Source organism: Prionailurus bengalensis, chromosome A2 (assembly GCF_016509475.1).
Source record: "Prionailurus bengalensis isolate Pbe53 chromosome A2, Fcat_Pben_1.1_paternal_pri, whole genome shotgun sequence".
Taxonomy (NCBI): Eukaryota; Metazoa; Chordata; class Mammalia; order Carnivora; family Felidae; genus Prionailurus; species Prionailurus bengalensis.
In genome coordinates, this window is record NC_057348.1 from 155855051 (window position 1) to 155873990 (window position 18940).

The following is an 18940-nucleotide window of genomic DNA, read 5'->3' on the forward strand; positions in this document are numbered from 1 at the left end:
AGCCTTCAATGGGTAGAGAAGACAGGATCATCTATTTCCCTCCATGTGCATAAGAACCTCTTCAAAGACAAAATATCTGGAATCATTTCTCTGAATCCTCAAAAAAGGGGAAGGCAAACATCAGTACAACATAGTTACTTTTCCTTAGTGGTAGTTTTGTTCTTTGTTTTGTAGGATATGAATGAAGTTTCCAACTTCGTTGATGGTTCTGTTTCAGGATGTTCCACAAGCAACCTAAATTACCCCCCATTCACTCCCAGTAAGTCTTGGTGGTAGTGTGATTAAAGTGGCGATGCATAGTTGGCATTTTTAATTCATAAGGATAGATATAAACATCCTGGAAAGGGAGTTTGGACATAAATCTGCATAGGCAGGGGCTAATGTGGGTAATATATACAGGAAATTAGGAAAGAAAAATTGAAGCACTCCATGCTTTCCTAAATAAGGTATAAATTTGAAGGGGACCATCTAGTCTTTCCACCTACAGTCTGAGCTGTTTCTAGGGGAAGGTCAAGAGAAGATACAGTGCAGAAGCCAGAGGCTAGTGGTTAGTTTGTGTTGCTCTCGAGTGCATACGCCCGAAGGTCATCAGGACTTAGCAGAGAGAGACCAGGTAACCGGGCGTGGTCTGTGGATGACAGTGAAGCTTGGTGACTTCAAGAGTGTGAAGAACAGACATGAACCATAAGGATCAAAAAAAGCCAGAACCCATGGCCTTGAAGGTCAAAGTCAGAGTCAGTGAATATGATGCTGGTGAGCTCTGATGGAACTTTGAACAACACCATCGCTCAGGGTATGGCCTCAGAATTATGGCATTTATCATAGTTTGAAGAAAGCTAGAGGCTCACAGACACATTTCATCTCGATTAAGGGAAGAATGACTTAAAGGGAAGACACTAGCATTATTTAAATGACTTATTTTAATGACTTAAATATTTAATGACTTAAATGACTTATTTAGCATTATTTAAATGACTTATTTAAATGAATTAAATAAGAATGACTTAAAGGGAAGACACTAGCATTATAGTGTCTTAGGAATACTTCCAATCTGGTAAGAAAATGGGAAAATGGGGGTATCTGGGTGACTCAGTCGGTTGAGTGACTGACTCTTGATTTCGGCTTAGGTTGTGATCTCATTGTCATGAGATCAAGTTCTGAGCTGGGTGTAGAGTCTGCTTAAGATTCTCTCTCCCCCTCTCTCTTTGCCCCTCCCCAGCTCTCTCTTTCTCTCTCTCTCTCTTTCAAAAAAAGAAAAAAGTAAAAGAAAAAGAAAAAGAAAAAAAAATAGGAAATTGGGGCAGATGGGCCAGGAACTTGGGTGGGGGAGCTACAGAGTTAGCACTTCATTCTTTTGGTGACAGAAACTATTTATGTTTTAGTCTAAGGGAAATATGATAATCAAATGGTTTTGGAAATATTAATCTGACATTAGTATGAGTATGAATTAGAAGATCAGTCGATCGGAAGTAAATAAGCTATTAAGAAACCATTGCAGTAGTTAAGATGCAAAGGTAATTTGGATCAGAGTCAGAATGGTACAATGGGAGCAGAAAAGAATGGGTGCATGAAAGAGATTGGGGAGTCAGCCTTTATACTATCGTGTCTGAAGACAAGGGGTGAACAATGAATTTACTCTTTCATCCAATATTTCTGTTCTCGAACCACATAATTTGGCTCGGTTTGAAGAATTCAGATTCAGTCTCAAATCTAATTGAATCCTCTGGCTTCCAGATGCCTGCCTGTAGTCACATGAGCACCTGGGGTGGAAGAATGTGCATGGGTCGGCACAATTTATTTATATATCAGAGAAACTACTGCAAATGTATAACCCTCTGGTAGTGAGGAAGCGGTGTGATCATTTACAGGATGGCCACAATAAGCCCCGCCCAGAGTGCCACTGTTTCAGGTTCTGCAGTAGTCAAGGAGCAGGGAACGTGCATCTCAGGCTCTCATGACTGCTCCCTCTTTTGCCCCAGGAATCCTGGATGGGTACCTGTTCTGCAGGAGCCTCTGCATGGATGCAGTGCAACACTGGGGCAAGCAGTACGATGTCCACAATCTGTACGGCTACTCCATGGCGATTGCCACCACACAGTAAGGCCCCTGTTGCTACGACTCAATACACCATGAAATTATTGATCTCGTTACGTGCCAGCTGCCAGGGTGTTGTTTTTAAAAACTCTGAAAGATAAATATGGTTATTAATACTGAATGAATGGAGAAACCACCTGGCCCATAGGGAAGAAGAAATCTGATAAATATTTGTGGAATGTATAAAATGAGAGAATGGATGAATAAATAAATGAATGAATGGGTGGTTGGAAGAAATAAAGAGAGGTAACTTGACCAAGGGCAAAGAGTTGATACATTGTAAAAGCAAAATTTAAACTCAGTTTTGCATGAGTCCAAGGTCCATCTATCTTCCTCTGTGCCACACTGTATAGACAGGAGGGGATGTGCCTCAGGGCTTTAGATACTGGCTTAGCATCCTTATACATTGCTGTGTCCACCTTTGTGTATAGACTCAAATTCTACAGTGAGGGAAATGTCCTCAGAAGTGACTGCACTTACTGTAGCTATGGCAGCAGGAAGCCAGACTGAAACCACATTCAGTCATTAGCAAAGTCATAGCATAAGTTTAGCCTTCTTGAAAGATGTTTAAAATATTATAGAGTGAGTTTTTAATATATGCATAGACTTCTAAAATATAGATGATATATATTTATAGTTACTTATAAAAGTACACACATGCATCTATACATTTAAAATGTCTTTATACTACAAAATTACAAGTGAAGTGTTTCTACTTTAAAAGAGTTTAAGTTCTAAAAGGCTGTTCATAAATTCATTTTTGTGTATGTTTAAAATCACACAGTGTGAAAGATCCATGGACATACATCTATGTAAAGTTAGATTTCACCTTTGTTCCATAAAAATTGTATACCTCTAGTTACTAGCCTTTTCAAGGCTGCTTTTAAAAATCTTGGGCATTATGGATTTAATAATGTACATAAAACACCTTAAGACAAAGCAAAACAAAATGTAAACATACGTAAAGGTGCAGCCTACTTCCACAGCAACTCTGACCCTACTAGGAAGGAGCTGAAAGAGAATGAAGTATGAACTTTTGAGATCCTCGGCATTATCACTGTATCTGCTAGGTTGAGACACGCTAAGGTCACACATTGACTACTTAAGCATTTCTCCCCTTCTAGAGCTGTCAAGACTGTGTTCCCTAATAAGAGAAGCTTCATTCTAACCCGTTCGACCTTTGCGGGATCTGGCAAGTTTGCAGCCCATTGGTTAGGAGACAACGCAGCCACCTGGAATGATCTCCGGTGGTCTATCCCTGGCATGCTCGAGTTCAACCTTTTTGGTATCCCAATGGTGAGTCCACGTCCCAACCTCAATTCCCAGAAAGACTCATCCTAGAAAATTTTCAAAGTGTAAAGCTCACCTCTCCTACCCTTCCTGGCCCAGGGATTTAGTGTCTTGAGAACAATGGCTTCATCTACATCAGTATGACTCTGATACTACAACATTCTTTCCTGCACTATCTTATTAGGATAGAAAGTGCAACCTTGAAGTGATATCATTGGAATATTTTTCTATCAAAGTATAATATACACAAAAAAGTACACATATACTTAAGTATACAGTTGATGAATTTTACAAGCTGAACACATCTGTGTATCCAGTACCTAGATGAGAAAACATGACATTGCCAGGTCCCTAGAGATGGTTTTGACATCTTTTAGTTAAATTCAACATATGTATTTATGGAGCTCTTACTGTGTGCAAGGTATTAAGGTAGGTATGCATGGTGAGGGGGAGAGAAAAGCATAAATATAGTAACAGAAATACCTTCTATTTCCCCTGAAAGTTTACAAATTTTACATATATTTTATATATATATTAAATTATGAATGTTTGTATGTTTATATAAATTTATATGTATATAGGTAAGCTAGGGACATATAAATTAAATGTTGAGGGAGATCCTGAGAAAGAGACTTACTAATCCTGACAAAATTACAAGAAACAGGGAGTCAAGGAAAGGAGTCAGGAGAAGCTTCATGCAAAAGGTTGCACTTGAGTTTTCCCTTGAAAAGTGGGTTTATGTTATCAGACTAATGGGAAGGTCACTTTCAGATTGAGAAAGAAACAGGAGGCAGAGCAGTAAGGGGTCGATTGATGTGGCTCTAAGGATTGGTTTGTAGGACTGGAGTGGTAAGTGATGCTAGAAATGTATGTTAGAACCAGTTTTGAGGAGCCACCAGCTCAGCTGTATGGAGACCCTGGAAAGTTTTGAATAGGTGAGTGATGGAACCCGATTTAGGCTTTGGAAAGTTAATTCTGATAGTGGTGTGATCAAAATAATAGTATCAACAGTATTTCTCATTCTGTTCATCAAAAAACTGTTGCATGTCAACTGTTTTACTTACAGTATCCACACTACAGAATCTCATAAAACTCCGTGTAGCTAATTAACGACCACTTTAACACAGGGAGGACGCTGAGGCACAGAAGGGTTGAGTAGCTTACCCACAGTCATCTGACAGTAAAGAGTGGACATGGGATGTAACCCATTTCAGATCACACCATATAAGCCTTCTCTGTAAAAGTTCAGTGGGAAGCAGGATGATGGAAGTGAGGTGTACATTCTGTCTGTGTGTCCCTCCAGGTCGGTGCTGACATATGTGGCTTTGCATTGGATGCCCCTGAGGAGCTCTGCAGGCGGTGGATGCAGCTGGGAGCGTTTTATCCATTTTCCAGGAATCACAATGGCCAAGGCTACAAGGTGAGGCTCCCAGGAGACACGATAAGTTTGGCACACGTTAGAGCTGGGTCTGTCCGCATCCTCGCCAAGACATCTGTTGAGCCGACCTCCTACCTGGTGCTTCACTTAGCCTAATTCGCAATTAACCAGGACCTCCGAAGATGCGCCATTAAAATGCCCTGCTGTCACAGACTCTGCTATTTGCACTGCAGCAGTCAGGGAGATGGCGAGTCTGTGAAGGTCTTTATCAAACGCCTGTACGTTCAATCTACATTGCTCATTTTGTAATGAGAATCAAATGGGGGAACTACTTAAAAACTATTGAAAAGGCAGTCTGCTGCGAGAGCTGTCCTGAGCGTGATGGAGGTGGACAGGCTGCAAGGTGAAGAAGGGCACTTACTTAGTGAAGTGATCTCCCCCTGCCACCCATACCGCTCAGAGGCGAAGCTTGTACCCTAGGCCCCTGGTCTTTCAGGAACGAAACTCTTGATTCTGATGAATGGCGTCTGGAGTTCTCCAGTTGCTTCTGTCATTCTTAGCTGGATCATAATCGCAACCTTTCCTTTCTCCCAGGCCCAGGATCCTGCCTCCTTTGGAGCTACCTCCCTGCTGCTGAATTCCTCCAGGCACTACCTTACCATCCGCTACACCCTGTTACCCTACCTCTATACCCTCTTCTATTGGGCCCACAGCCGGGGGGACACGGTGGCCAGGCCCCTTCTGCATGAGTAAGTTACCCTAATCCATACGGATTTTGCTTTTTTAAATTTTTCTTAATGTTTATTTATTTTTGAGAGAGAGAGAGAGAGAGAGAGAGAGAGAGAGAGAGAGAGATACAGAGTGCAAGCAGGGGAGGAGCAGAGAGAGAGAGAGAGAGAGAGGGAGACACAGAATCTGAAGCAGGCTCCAGGCTCTGAGCTGGCAGCACAGAGCCCAATGCAGGGCTCAAACTCATGAACTGTGAGATCATGACCTGAGCCGAAGTTGGACGCTTACCTGACTGAGCCACTCAGGCACCCCCAAAGGGACTTTGTTAATGCAACTGGTGACATGGACTGTTTCAAAATATTGGAGTGAACAGTGAAATACTTCTATTTTTAATATAGATAGAATAGTCCATTGGTATTTGCAAGGCAGGTGCTGCCTACGTACTGTTCCCGAGGTATATTTAAGTGTTTTAGCCTGTTCCCTTGGGGATAGAACTAGACCAACATCAGGGAACTTTGGGATCTTTCCTTTGTTCTGCCACCAGTGAACTCTTTATCTTAGACAAATCATTAAAGTTCTGTCATCCTTCATTTCTTGATTCTTAGTTTAAAGGATCTGAACACTTGAACAGGATGGTCTCTTCTGTAATGCATTATGTTCAGGCCCTGGGATGAACTTGTCATTTACACAAAAATAAGAATTTTACAGAGGATTTCTAGAATTCCAGAATTTTTACTGCCAGCCAATCCAATGAGCGTCTCCAACTTAACTCTACAAAAGGGCACGGAACAGTCTTTCCTTGTCAAAATTGAGTGAACTCCCTTAAGTGTCTGATGTTCTAGACCCTCAGGCACATATCTTCTATTATGATTATTATTCCTATTATTATACATTCATTATTTTGAATCAGTTTTTACCGTCTCCTGGAATTCCCTGTTAAAATAAGGCAGCTACCCTACAAGAGAATTGAGTAGGATTTTATTATTTGCTATTTGTTGTGATTACATCCAGTTCTTTCTTGATGGTCAGCTGAAGCTTTAAGATGTATTGCTTCACTTTTATTGTATTTAAAGGGGCATATGGCAAATAGACTTCAGTCTGGACCCTGCCTAGCATATGTCCTGGAATAAACACCTATGTCCAACTAGGGGGAAGAAAAGGAGGATTCACAGATTGGGGGACGTGGGTCTGTCTGCCACAGTGGTGGAGGCAGGGGTCAAGTACATGTCCCAGAATAATTTAGGGGGTTACCACAGGCAGGCAGCCTGCATGTTTTGGACAGTTGTGGGGAGAGTTGTCAGGAAGCATTGACCCAGATCTCTGTGAACGTCTCTCTGATCTCCAGGTTCTACAGGGACAGCAACACGTGGGATGTACACCAACAGTTTTTATGGGGACCTGGCCTCCTTATCACTCCAGTTCTGGAAGAGGCAAGTGACCCACAGAGGCACACATATGGCCTCCACTTCTGTTCCTGCTGCCCTCCAAACTCTTCTCTTCCTGGAACAATTTATCTTCTTTTTATCCCAAGCCCATTTCCAGCCTCCATGGCTGAGTCGGCCCTGAAGACAATATGCTGAGGTTTGGGGAAATTGGGGATCTGTTACTTACATATTTTTTTCTATGAGTCTTTTTTCTTGACCAAGAGTCCAACCAGGGTAGAAGCATCTACTGGGACTCTGTGTTTAGGGACGGTCCTGTTCATCATTACATTCTCACAGCTCCTTGAGGTAGAGGCAGAATGGAGCAGGGGCCCAAAACCCTCTCTAAGGTTGGATGGAATTGGGGTGTGATCTCTGCCTCTTCCTCTTAGCACCTTGTGGTCTGGGATGGTTCCTCGGCTGGAAAGGTGAGATCATGAGAGTACCCGCCACTGGGGACAGTTGGGAGGATTTCATGAGTTAATGTAAAGCTGGAATTTTTGCCACAACGTGTATTTCAATATTATTATTATTCCTTATGGGATTCCACTGGGATTTTTCTTTGGGTTTCCAAGTTATTGCTCCTATTATTCCTACTAGAAGAAAGGCATGGTTTGATAACAGAGAAAAGAAAGGCTGTTTTTGCTCTCTCAGTATATGGTTCAGAAGCTCCCTTGGGAATGCTAAGAAATCCATCTTATACCCTTCGGAGACTGGGCCATGAAGAACAACAGTTTGTTTTAATTTCAGGGTGCAGAGAAAGTGATGGCTTATATGCCCGATGCCATCTGGTATGATTACGAGACTGTAAGTAGCTTTGACTTTTCTTAAACTCCTCATGACCACAGCTGCATAGACAGGGTCCCTCCCTGGAGACAGGAACATCTATCCATGCACCTAGGAGTGTTTTTGCCACGTTTTCTGTAATTTCATAGCATAAGTCACTTAACGTCAGTCATGATGAGATCCGGAAAAAACCCACTTTCATATACTTTATTCAACAGTAAGATAAGGGCAAATGGCAGAGGGTCCAATAGGGAATTTCAGCCTGGTCAGGAGTCAGCTGACTTGTTTAAAACTGTCAGTTCATCTGCTGTATGTGAACTGGTGTAAATGCTCCCCCAAATTCCTAAGTGATGGCAAAACCTGTTGCTCTTAATTGTTTTTCCTTCCTCTCGTTCGATTGCCTGACTAGACAGTAACTCAGCTGGGTGGAGAAAGAGGGAGCTGTAGATAACTCGGCGCCTGGAGAAGAGGGGGGCCATGGATGTGCTGTCGTAACAGGTGCTTGATTTGTGTGCTTGCCTCAGGGGGCCCGAACGAGATGGAGGAAGCAAAGAGTGGAGATGGAACTTCCTGGAGACAAAATCGGACTCCACCTTCGCGGAGGCCACGTATTCCCCACACAACAGCCCGCCACCACCACTGTGGTCAGGTACAATGCGGCGGGAGTTTCCTCTAAGGCAGGTGCTGCTGATAAAGTTGGTCATTGCCGTTCCCATCTGCTGCCCAGGCAGAAGATGCTGAAGCTTTATGTGGCGCGTGGGGAGGAAGGGGATGGGGGTGGGGGGTGTGGTCATCAGACACTGTGATTTACAAGAAGTTGTGGAAGTTGTGGTTTACAAGATGGATGTTGAAAGAATTTAATCCCTGTTCTTTAACTTTTTTTTAATGTTTATTTATTTTTGAGAGAGAGAGAGAGAGAGAGAGAGAATGTGAGTGGGGGAAGCGCAGAGAGAGAGGGAGACACAGAATCCCAATGCGGGGCTCGATCTCATGAACCTTGAGATCATGACCTGACCCAAAGTCAGAGACTTAAACGACTGAGCCACCCAGGCGCCCCAGTCCCTGTTCTTTCTTAAACCGCTGCATTTCTCCTCAAAACACACTGACTGCTGGGGTGGTCATCCCTCCTGGTTTTCCCAGGACCACTTCAATTCTAGCCCTGAAAGTTTCATGTCTTGGGAAGCCTCTCATTCTAGCAATAGCGGTCTGCTGATCACCCTACCTGGTTGGCCAGATCACCCATCCATCGTGCTGTACTCTTGACTCATTCATCCTCATTTCTAGGGACAGCGAGTCCACGTTTTATTCCCCTATAATCTCAATTCCCCTTTCCTTTCCTCCCATGAGCCATTTCTTTCTTATGATGCAAAACAAGGTCCAAAAATTACTTATTCAATTCAAATCACCCTCATACCCCTGTTTTCTCCTTTACAACTCTGTGATTCTGAAATTATAGACTCTATCTGTACTAAAGAGGTACACAGTTCTATCTGTCTCTAAAAGTATTAGCTTATTTATTTTTAACAGACTGGGCATTCTTTGGAAGTTAGAAATCTTTCTTTTCCTTTGAACTTTCCTTGCTACCTTAATTTTTCAAATTGCAGGCTTTTTTTTTTTAAATGATACTTCTACATCTAATACCAAATGGTTTCCTTTTCTCTAGCTGTTCAGCTTCAGGCTATTCTGCATGCGGATACTAAAATTATCTTTCCAAGATGAAGAGTTTTGACTTGTCGCTCCCCTGCATAAAATCCAGACTCTTTCATGAGTAGGGGTGTTCAAGGCCAATCACAATCTGGTTCCAAGTTAACTACTGTGCCTCCTGATGCATCGGAATACACGCCCATGGACCAGCCACACCCCAAACCTCTGGTCCTCAGACATACCCATCTATCCAACTGTGTTTGGGCTTCTGCACTTATTACCCTCTCCAACATCCTTCCCCCGTGCCTTCTTAACAACTCTCCAAAGATTTCATCTGCAAGTATCTTCCTCAATTCTTCCAGCAGAGGGAGTGCTGCCTCTCCAAACTTTTTAAATACTCTTTTGTATACTTTTAATTATTTTTTGCTCTTAAGCTGACTTTTTTTCTTTCCTTAATTTTTTTTAATGTTTATTTATTTTTGACAGAGAAAGAGAGACAGAGCTTGAGTGGAAGAGGGGCAGAGAGAGAGAGGGAGACACAGAATCTGAAGCAGGCTCCAAGCTCTGAGCTGTCAGCACAGAGCCCGACGTGGGGCTCACAATCTGTGAGACAGTATGATGTGAGCTGAAGTCGGACACTTAACTGACTGAGCCACCCAGGCGCCACATTCTTCTTAATATTTTAAGCATTTCGATCATAGTTACTTTATACCTTGTATTTGGAAATTCTATTGTCTAAAATCCTTTGGAGAATCCAAATTATTTTTCATTGCTTTTGCCAACTTTCTTTCATGCTGGCTTATCACCTTGTGTGTTCAGTAATTTTTTTTGTGTTTCAAATGTAGTGATCTTAAGGATCCAAAAAAAGTCCCTCCAGAGGGGATTTGCCCATTTCTTCAGTTGTGTGTCAGGACTTCTGTCACCTGAGGTCATCTTGAGCTCCCTTCAAAGACCATGTGTTGGGTGGGTCTTTTAGGGTGTCTGGTGTCCTTCAGATTATCTAATCCACCACTCCTAGAAGTCTTCCAACTTTTGTGTCTCTCTTTACTTTCTGCCTGGATTATTTAGTGAATATGTTTAATCTTCCTTATAATATTTAAGGTCATCCATCAATAGAGTTGTGATCTATTTATCTTTGTGTCTCTTGGACTTGCTAACAAATGAAAGCTACTTCATACATGTGTGTTGAGTGAAAGCAGGTGATTTGGTTGATAACAGAACCTGACTTGCTCAGGGCACAGTGGAGGGCTGACATGTGAAAGAAGAGAAAACGTGAGGTCAGTGATGGGCCAATGGTATCAGGAAATGGGGAGGTAGTCCAGGAGAGTCGTGAAATAAGGAGGGATTCCACGTGAAATGGCCCTTTCCCCCTCCTTCTCTATGCCCACCTACTTCACCACCTTTCTGAGTCATGTTTTGTGCTTCATACTCTAAATTATGAAGCAGAGAACTATAGGGTTTGATTTTGCTCTCAAAATGAAATAATAGTGAATAATCAAATTAGGAAAGTTGCCATTAAATTTTATTGTATTTTGTTGCTTTCTGAGTCAAAACGGTTCTTAGGCAGGGAAAACAAATATATCCCCCCCAACCATAATTAATACTTCCCCTGCACGAATCATCTCTAACATTAGGCTGAACCAATTATTGTCTAAGATCTCTTTCTCTTCTAATAGTCTGTTTTCTAAGGAATAGTTGCACCAGCAACTTTTATAGTAGCTATTGCAGGGATTTTGGCACTTAAATTCTGGCCTCCTACATAGATGTGTATTGCTAATGTTTGCAGTATTTCTGTCTCCTGTGACGTTATTGATTCTAGAGAAAGATGCGCCCGTTGATTTTGCTTTTGTGCCTGAAGAAAAGCCAAGCCATCTGCTGCTAGTAACCTTTCCCATGTGAAATCTCATGGAAACATTCCCATCTCTTTTGGCCAAGTTCTCTGAGTCTTTAGTCTTTATCTCCCACCTAAACCTTGTTTCCCACAGTCGACGGAACCCTCTTGGTCTCATCATCGCCCTAGATGAGAACAAAGAAGCCAAAGGCGAACTTTTCTGGGATGATGGGGAAACTAAAGGTAGGTACTGTTAGGACAACCTGCATCTGTGAGTTACATCCTCTGGCCATTCAGCCGTGGGAGAAATCTCACCAGGCACAGCAGCGTTAATCACTCAAGAGGAGGATTTTGGTTTCGGTTGCACTGTTCACAGCTAGTGGTAGGTGGACCACAGATGGAAGGAAAACACATTTCTACCTTTTAGAATGCTTCCATCAGACAAGCAGTATATACAGGCTCTCATTTTATTGTCAACAGGCATCTGAAAGAGATGTTTTCAAGACTTTTCCTGCCATTCACTGTAGATCTCTTCCCCAAAAACGCTTCTGTACAAATATCAATGATATGAAACATACCCATGCCGGTGAGTCAGAGTGAGACTATATTCTTCTTATGTGCCTGTCTCTGGCCATGCTTCTTAGCACATTTTCCTGGCTCCAGTATACTAACAACTCTTGTGGATCAAGCTTAGGAAACAGATTCACTTGGGGCATATGCCTTAGAAGCACTTGGAAGGGAATCTTTTCAAGGCTAAGGTAGGAAGGAAAAGGGAAAACAGTGGCCTGGCCTTGGAGACTGTTTATAATCTTGCCATTCTCAGGATGTAGCTTTCAGTACAATGAGGGTGAAATCTGTTCTTCTGGGTGGGCAGGCCAGAGGTTGACTCATCTTTCTTTCACTTGCAGATACTGTGGCCAGTAAAATCTATCTCTTATGTGAGTTTTCTGTCACCCAAGTAAGTAGCGTATTTTTATGAATCTTAGGTGTGAGCTTTGTCTGACCGTTAGCTCATGTATGTTTGTGTATGTGTGTAATTATATTAGTAGCTTCATATGCCTTTATGACTGTAGAGCACATTTCCTTTTTTTTTGAAAATAAATTTATTTTTTAAATTATTTTTTAAGGTTTTTTTTTTTTTAATGTTTATTTGTTTATGAGAGAGAAAGGGCACAAGCAGGGGAGGGGCAGACAGAGAGAGAGAGACATGATCTGAAGCGGCCTCTACTCTGACAGCAGAGAATCCGATGTGGGGCTCAAACTCACAAACAGTGAGGTTATGACCTGAGCCAAAATCAAGAGTCAGACACTTAAACGACCGAGCCATCCAGGTGCCCCTATTTTTTAAGTTTTTATTTTATTATTCTTTAAATATTTTTAATGTTTATTTATTTTTGAGAGAGAGATAGAGAGACAGAGAGAGAGACAGAGACAGAGCATGAGTGTGGGAGGGGCAGAGAGAGAGGGAGACACAGAACCTGAAGCATGGTCCAGGCTCCAAGATAGCAGCACAGAGCCTGAGGCGGGGCTTGAACCCATGAACTGTGAGATCATGACTTGAGCCAAAGTTGGATACTTAACCAACTGAGCTACCCAGGCACCCCTTAAGTTTTATTTTAATTCCAGTTAGTTCACATACAGTGTTGTATTAATTTTAGGTGTACAATATGATTCAACAATTCCATACATCAACCAGTGCTTAGATGAGTGCATTTCAACTTCTGCCTTAACTCCCAACATTGAATTATCCATGTTAGTAAAAAGAGCAATCATATGGATAAATCAAAGCCATCAGCCTTTTAAAATACAGTTTAAAAAAATTTCTCAGGGCACATGGGTGACTCAGTGGGTTAAGCATTTGACTTCTGCTCAGGTCATGATCTCGCAGTTCTTGAGTTCAGACTCCGCATTAGGTTCTGTGCTGACAACTTGGAGCCTGGAACCCCCTGTCTCTCTCTGTCTCTCAAAAATGAATAAGTTTTTTAAAAATTTAAAAAAAATTCTCTGTGCATATGTGTGTTTCTCTCTCTCTCTTTTTACTCAGGGAAGTATTAAAGTAAGTTTGTACTCCTCAAGCACATGTGAGTAGAGACAGCTAAGAGGTACTCAAAGCAGTTTTGGGTATTTGGTCTAGGACAGAATATTTGAGTGCCTTGACAATCTATCAGTGGATCTTTGTGCTTAATTGTTTTGCAGAACCGCTTGGATGTGAAGATTTTGCAGTCAACCTACAAAGACCCCAATAATTTAGTATTTAAAGAGATTAAAATTCTTGGGATCCAGGAGCCTAACAATGTTATAGTGAAACACAATGGTGTCCCAAGTCAGATTTCTCCTAATGTCACTTATGATTCTAACCTACAGGTAAAAATTCATTTTGTTGAGATAGTTTATCAAGAATTTATAGCTTATGGTGGTCCTTCTTGCCAAGGTCGCCTGGGTCCTGAAGGACCAGGGCACATTCTGAGGTCTGGAGTGGGGAAGAAGAGGGTTAGGAGAGAAAAAAAAGGAGGCAGTAGACCTGAGCTAGAATAGATCAGGGAAGTACTGAGGTACTGGAATCAGATAAAATGGCCTTTCCATCCCTATTCTTGTATTTGCCCCTCAGTCTTCTGTTCTCTCTGACTGGGACAGAAGAGCAAAGTGAGGAGTGTGGGGGACAGGGTTAGAGGGAATGTGGGTCTGGCCACTGCTGGCTGAAGCAAGAAAGGCAAAGTGGGAGGTGGGATTCCCATTAATTAAAAATTTGAAGTGCATTTTTTTTTTTACTGTGTTCAGATATAAAAACTTTCTCCAACACATACATTTTAAAGAAATATTTCAAGTCAAAGAATCTGATAAGCCTAGCTAATGCTGCTTATTTGGTTAGAGAATATTAAATAATAACAATAATAATAAAAAACCCACCACTTTTCATCAGTTATAATGAGACCCAATGCTTTTGAGCAGATTGTAATCAGTTCCTCTGGTATCTCATGCTATGAGGAATCCTTCCCCATCCTCCTTCACTCCAGGCCCTGTAGGTGATCTGAGACTGGGGGCTGCTGGGTCAGCATGTTTGTGAGAGATCTTCCAAATTTGGAGTAAATGCGTAAATCTGGTATTCTCCTTTAATGTTGTATCGATGATGTTGGCCATTTTGCCTTACAACAGATATTGAGGATGCCTACATTATGAAGTTAGAAATAAAGTACAGTTGACCCTTGAACATCATGGGGAGACACTGACCCTCCCACACTGTCAAAAATCTGTGAATAACATTTGACTCCCCAAATCCTTGCTAATAGCCTACTATTGACCAGAAGCCTTACAGATAATATGTTATCAATTAACACATATTCTGTGTGTCATATGAATTATAAGCTATATTTTTACAATACAGCAAGCTAGAGAAAAAATGTTATTAAGAGAAGCATTCAGAAGAGAAAATACATTTACAGTTCTGTACTGTATTTATTGAAAAAAGTGCACATGTAAGTGGACACGTGCAGTTCAAACCCATATTGTTCAAAGGACAACTGTATCATATGATTAGTTATGTGGACAGCACCGGGCAAACCATTTGAAGAGTGCATATATGAAAACAAACTCAGTAAATATTTGTTAAATAAGTTAATTAATGCAAGAGCAAAGGAATTCTTATTGCTTGAATTTGGATGGTGGGGAGACACAATTTGTACACATGAAACTACTGGGCAGGGGACAGGCAGTCCAAAGCAACACAAAGGAAATGTTCAGTTACAGTATACCTAATTTCAATGTCAAAGCCTAATGGAGTAGCTGAGCAAAGCCATTGGGGAAGTCACGGTTTGAGCTGGACTTTGAACGATGATGTATCAGGTAGAGATTCGTTCATCTACCAGTGATAGGCAACTGAGCTAAATGGGACTTTAAACAAATTGGAATTTTCTTCCTCACACAATAACAAGTCTAGAAAGTGGTCAGCTGCTGGCATTGGTTCAGTGGCTCAAGGCTATCAGGGTTGATTGGCCAGTAGCAGAATAAAAGAAGAGGCAGGAAAGAAAGGTGGAGGAAAGGAGCAGGCCCTTAAATCCAGAAGGAAACTCTGGGCCAGCAGCTCCCAGTGGACTTGGACTTACCTATGAATGGCCACAGCTATGTTACATGGATTAAAAGGAACTTAATTAGGAACTTAAGTTCCTTAATCAGGAACTTTAATATTCCAAACTGAAATAGTGAGTAAGAAAGGAACTTTTATATAAAGCAAGCAATTAGCCATGCATTCCACAAAAGGGCACCATTTTCCTAGAAAGAGTATTTGCCTAGATAACATATTCAAAGTTGAGATGTCAGAATAAGCCAATCTAAGGATTGAGAATAGCCTTACATTATTTAGTCTGTGAGTATTGTATGACTAGAATAGGGAAGAGATCAGCTTGGACAAATAGTGTGTGGTTAGATTTGGGAGGGTCTTAGGCATCAAAGTGAGAAGGATCTGATTCTCAAAGTGTGTCATATGGATCCTTGAATCAAGGCTGTGGAGAATGGGATTTGTAGAACAGGGAAGTTTAAGGTGAATTTAGTCTGAGAAGAGCCTGGAAGAAGGGTGATTATCCTTAAAATGTGATTTTATAGCTCTGGACAAATGAGAGCCTTCACTATGGAAATTGCTAATTAAAGAAGAGATTAAAATATGTAGAAAAATTAAATATTTGAATTAGTGGGACTCAAAGAAGCAGGTTTTAGGCTTGAGGCTTTGCTTGGAGAAATGAAAAGGTTGGGATGTTAGAAACAGAAGGAACTGTAATGATGTTGCCAACTCCCCAGTTTTGCCTTTGATGAAACTGAGGCCCAATGAATTAGAATAATTTGGCTAAGTTTCCACAGCAGAATGGAGATGAGAACCCAAGCCACATGTTCTTACTCCTGTGTTCTTGCCACCACTCCAGACCAAGGCGGGACACTCGTCTGAAAAATGGAGGGCAAGAATATAAGCTCGATTTGGTATGACCCCATGATCTTGTGTGTGTTATGCTTCAAGGGGAAATGCTTGTAGGGAAATACTTCTTGACCAAGTAAGGATGAGGAAGGGGAGTCAGGGAAGGAAAGAAAATGGGTGATCACAGAAGATTTTATTCTCCCTAATTCCCTTCTGAACATGATGTACAAGATTCGGATAGAGTTGGTACCTTTGCTCTCTTCCCCCCTCCCTCCATATAGCCCTCTTTATAGCAGCTGCAGTGCTGTGTTACTTAGATGTTGAGAGTCCGGTCTGGTTTCTATCTCCTCTTCTAAGAGAGGTTTCAGATCTTGCGAGGGTTTTGTCCTGAGCATTAATTTCCTTGTCACTTACCCATCCCTGCAGGTCGCCCTTATCACGGAAATTGATCTTGTCCTGGGAGAAGCATACACAGTGGAGTGGGGCCTGAAGATAAGGGATGCAGAAAAAATAGACTGTTATCCCGATGAGAGTGGTGCTTCTGCAGAAAACTGTACTGCCCGTGGCTGTGCCTGGGAGGTAACCCTGCTGATGACGCTGACACACGCCAAAATCCGCGGCACTTCATCTCCAGCTTCATGAGTGTAGTGCCAATCCCCATGTCACTACTTAAAACCCATAGAAAGGAAAGATTTCCAAAAGAACCCGAGTTTTTATCTGACTGTAAAGAATAGGTAGGGACATGAGTAGGACCTTTCTTTTTTTTATAACTACTTTGCAAGGAAACCAGGAATTTAAATGTAGGTTGCTACCAAAGAGTATCTGGCTTTGTCTCCCTGCAGATTGCCTTTTCTAGCCCCCTTATATTTGATCATTCTAGGAACACATACTGAGCTGATGTTAGCTTTCCTTTTCAGGCACCTAGTTTTCCTGGGGTCCCATTTTGTTATTTTGTCAATGACCTGTACTCTGTCGGCGACATTCAGTACGACTCACGTGGTGCCACTGCTACCGTCTCATTAAAGTCTTCTTTATATGCCTCCGCTCTGCCCTCGGTACCCGTGACCTCCCTCCGTGTGCAAGTGACCTACCATAAGAACGACATGGTGCAGTTTAAGGTGTGTGTTCACAGTGCGTCTATGTATCAAGTACTGCCTGGGCGGTTGGCAGTTCCATTACTTTTGCTAGTGGAGGTTGCAGAGCACTGAAGTAAGTGTGCCCTTCTAAGCTAACCCTGCCCCAATATACTAGATCATTATCCTAGAGCACCGAGAAACCGTTGACGGAACAGTGCTCTCTGTTCTATTTTGAAGAGATCGCAGTGTCTACTGTAAGGAAAGTGGTTGGGAGAACAAGAGTGAAAAAGGAGGCTGCCAGTTAGGTCATCCACGTGGGAGACCAAGTGTAGAGCAGGAATAGGAAAGGAGAAGAATGGCGGGCATCTGGGAGGACTGAAAAGGTAGGATCACAGGATCGGGTGATGCCTTCAAGTACATGATGAGGGAGAGAGAGGCATCAAGAATGATTACCACGTTTCCAGCATGTGTCTCTATATGGATGGTGGTGCTATTAACTGGATGGGAAAATGGGAAAGGCTTGGGCTTGGGCAAAATAAGAGATGAGTTCAGTTTGGGATGCTGAATTCAGGGTGTCTATGGAATAGCCACACAAGTGTAGTGATCTTTTTTTCCTATGATTTAATCACAACTAAGGATTAGTGATAGGCTATTCTTATGTCTTTCTCTACTAAATCGTCAGTTTGTCAAAGACAGGAATTTCTCTGTTCATCTCTGTGTTTCTAAAATCTGACATAGAGCTTGTATATAGTTAGTACTCAGATGTTTATTGAGAGAGTAAACGAAAGACATCAGGCGTTGCCCGAAGCATTCTTCACCACCTGCTATCAACCTGGACTCTGAGTCCCCTTACAACTTCTAATACAGGGAAAATGCTCTATTATCTTTCTGTCCTCACCAAAGCACTGGCCTGTGGTAGGCACCTAATGAGTTTGAAGAAAATGAACTTGCTTGCATTTCCTTCATTATCCCTTTCTTACTCTACCTCCTGATCATACCATAGCTCCCTTTCCAGGATTTGACTTTTTTTTTTAAGTTTATCTTGAGAGAGACAGAGACAGTGGGAGCAGGGGAGGCTCAGAGAGAGAGGGGGAAAGAGAGAGAATCCCAAGCAGGCTTCACGCTGCTGGCTGGAGAGCCTGACATGGGGCTCGAACCCACAAACTGTGAGATCGTGACCCGAGCCAAAACCAAGAGTCGGATGCTTAACCAATTAGCCACCCAGGGGACCCAGAATTTGTCTCTTTTTGACCCTGCTTCAATACTCTGTGCCTTTGCATTTATTTCTCTACCAGAAATGACTTTATCTCCTTGCTGTGTTTGGTTAATAATAGCTGCCAAGTTTTTAACACTCAGCCTGCATTTTTCTCGTGAAACCTTCTCAGTCTTCCAGTAACTGTGTTAGGCGTTTTCTTCTCTATAATCTCACAACACTCCTACATCGCTCCACATTAGCACATATCATCACCCGGGTATTGCGGGTACTTCTTTTACCTCCCAGGAGCATGTGAATTTCTTAAAAACAACAGTCGTGTCTTACTTGATTTAGTGTGTCTGGTGTCCAGTACAGCATCAGGCAGGAGTAGAGTAGGTATTCAGTGAATCAATCTAGACCCCATTTTTAGCAAGAACACCTATGATTATTTTAATCAAATAGTGTTTTTGATGGATTTTTTTTCAATCACAGTAGCTTTCAGATATTCACATACACCCACATGCAAAGTAATAAATAATATATTCATACATACCAAACTGATTTCTAGACTGATTTTTCCAAGGTATCACCAATGT

General features: G+C 41.9%; 1 protein-coding gene across 1 annotated transcript in view; it reads left to right on the forward strand.

The window, feature by feature from the left end:
- MGAM (maltase-glucoamylase) overlaps window positions 1-18940 on the forward strand; it is a 75905-nt gene that overhangs the window by 22040 nt on the left and 34925 nt on the right. The window contains exons 13-25 of the mRNA XM_043589750.1: window positions 175-259; window positions 1980-2097; window positions 3219-3390; window positions 4688-4804; window positions 5357-5511; window positions 6837-6921; window positions 7663-7719; window positions 8223-8347; window positions 11328-11416; window positions 12082-12131; window positions 13370-13537; window positions 16500-16652; window positions 16991-17191. Coding sequence (XP_043445685.1) covers window positions 175-259; window positions 1980-2097; window positions 3219-3390; window positions 4688-4804; window positions 5357-5511; window positions 6837-6921; window positions 7663-7719; window positions 8223-8347; window positions 11328-11416; window positions 12082-12131; window positions 13370-13537; window positions 16500-16652; window positions 16991-17191 — 1575 coding nt within the window. The remainder of the gene's footprint in view (window positions 1-174; window positions 260-1979; window positions 2098-3218; window positions 3391-4687; window positions 4805-5356; window positions 5512-6836; window positions 6922-7662; window positions 7720-8222; window positions 8348-11327; window positions 11417-12081; window positions 12132-13369; window positions 13538-16499; window positions 16653-16990; window positions 17192-18940) is intronic.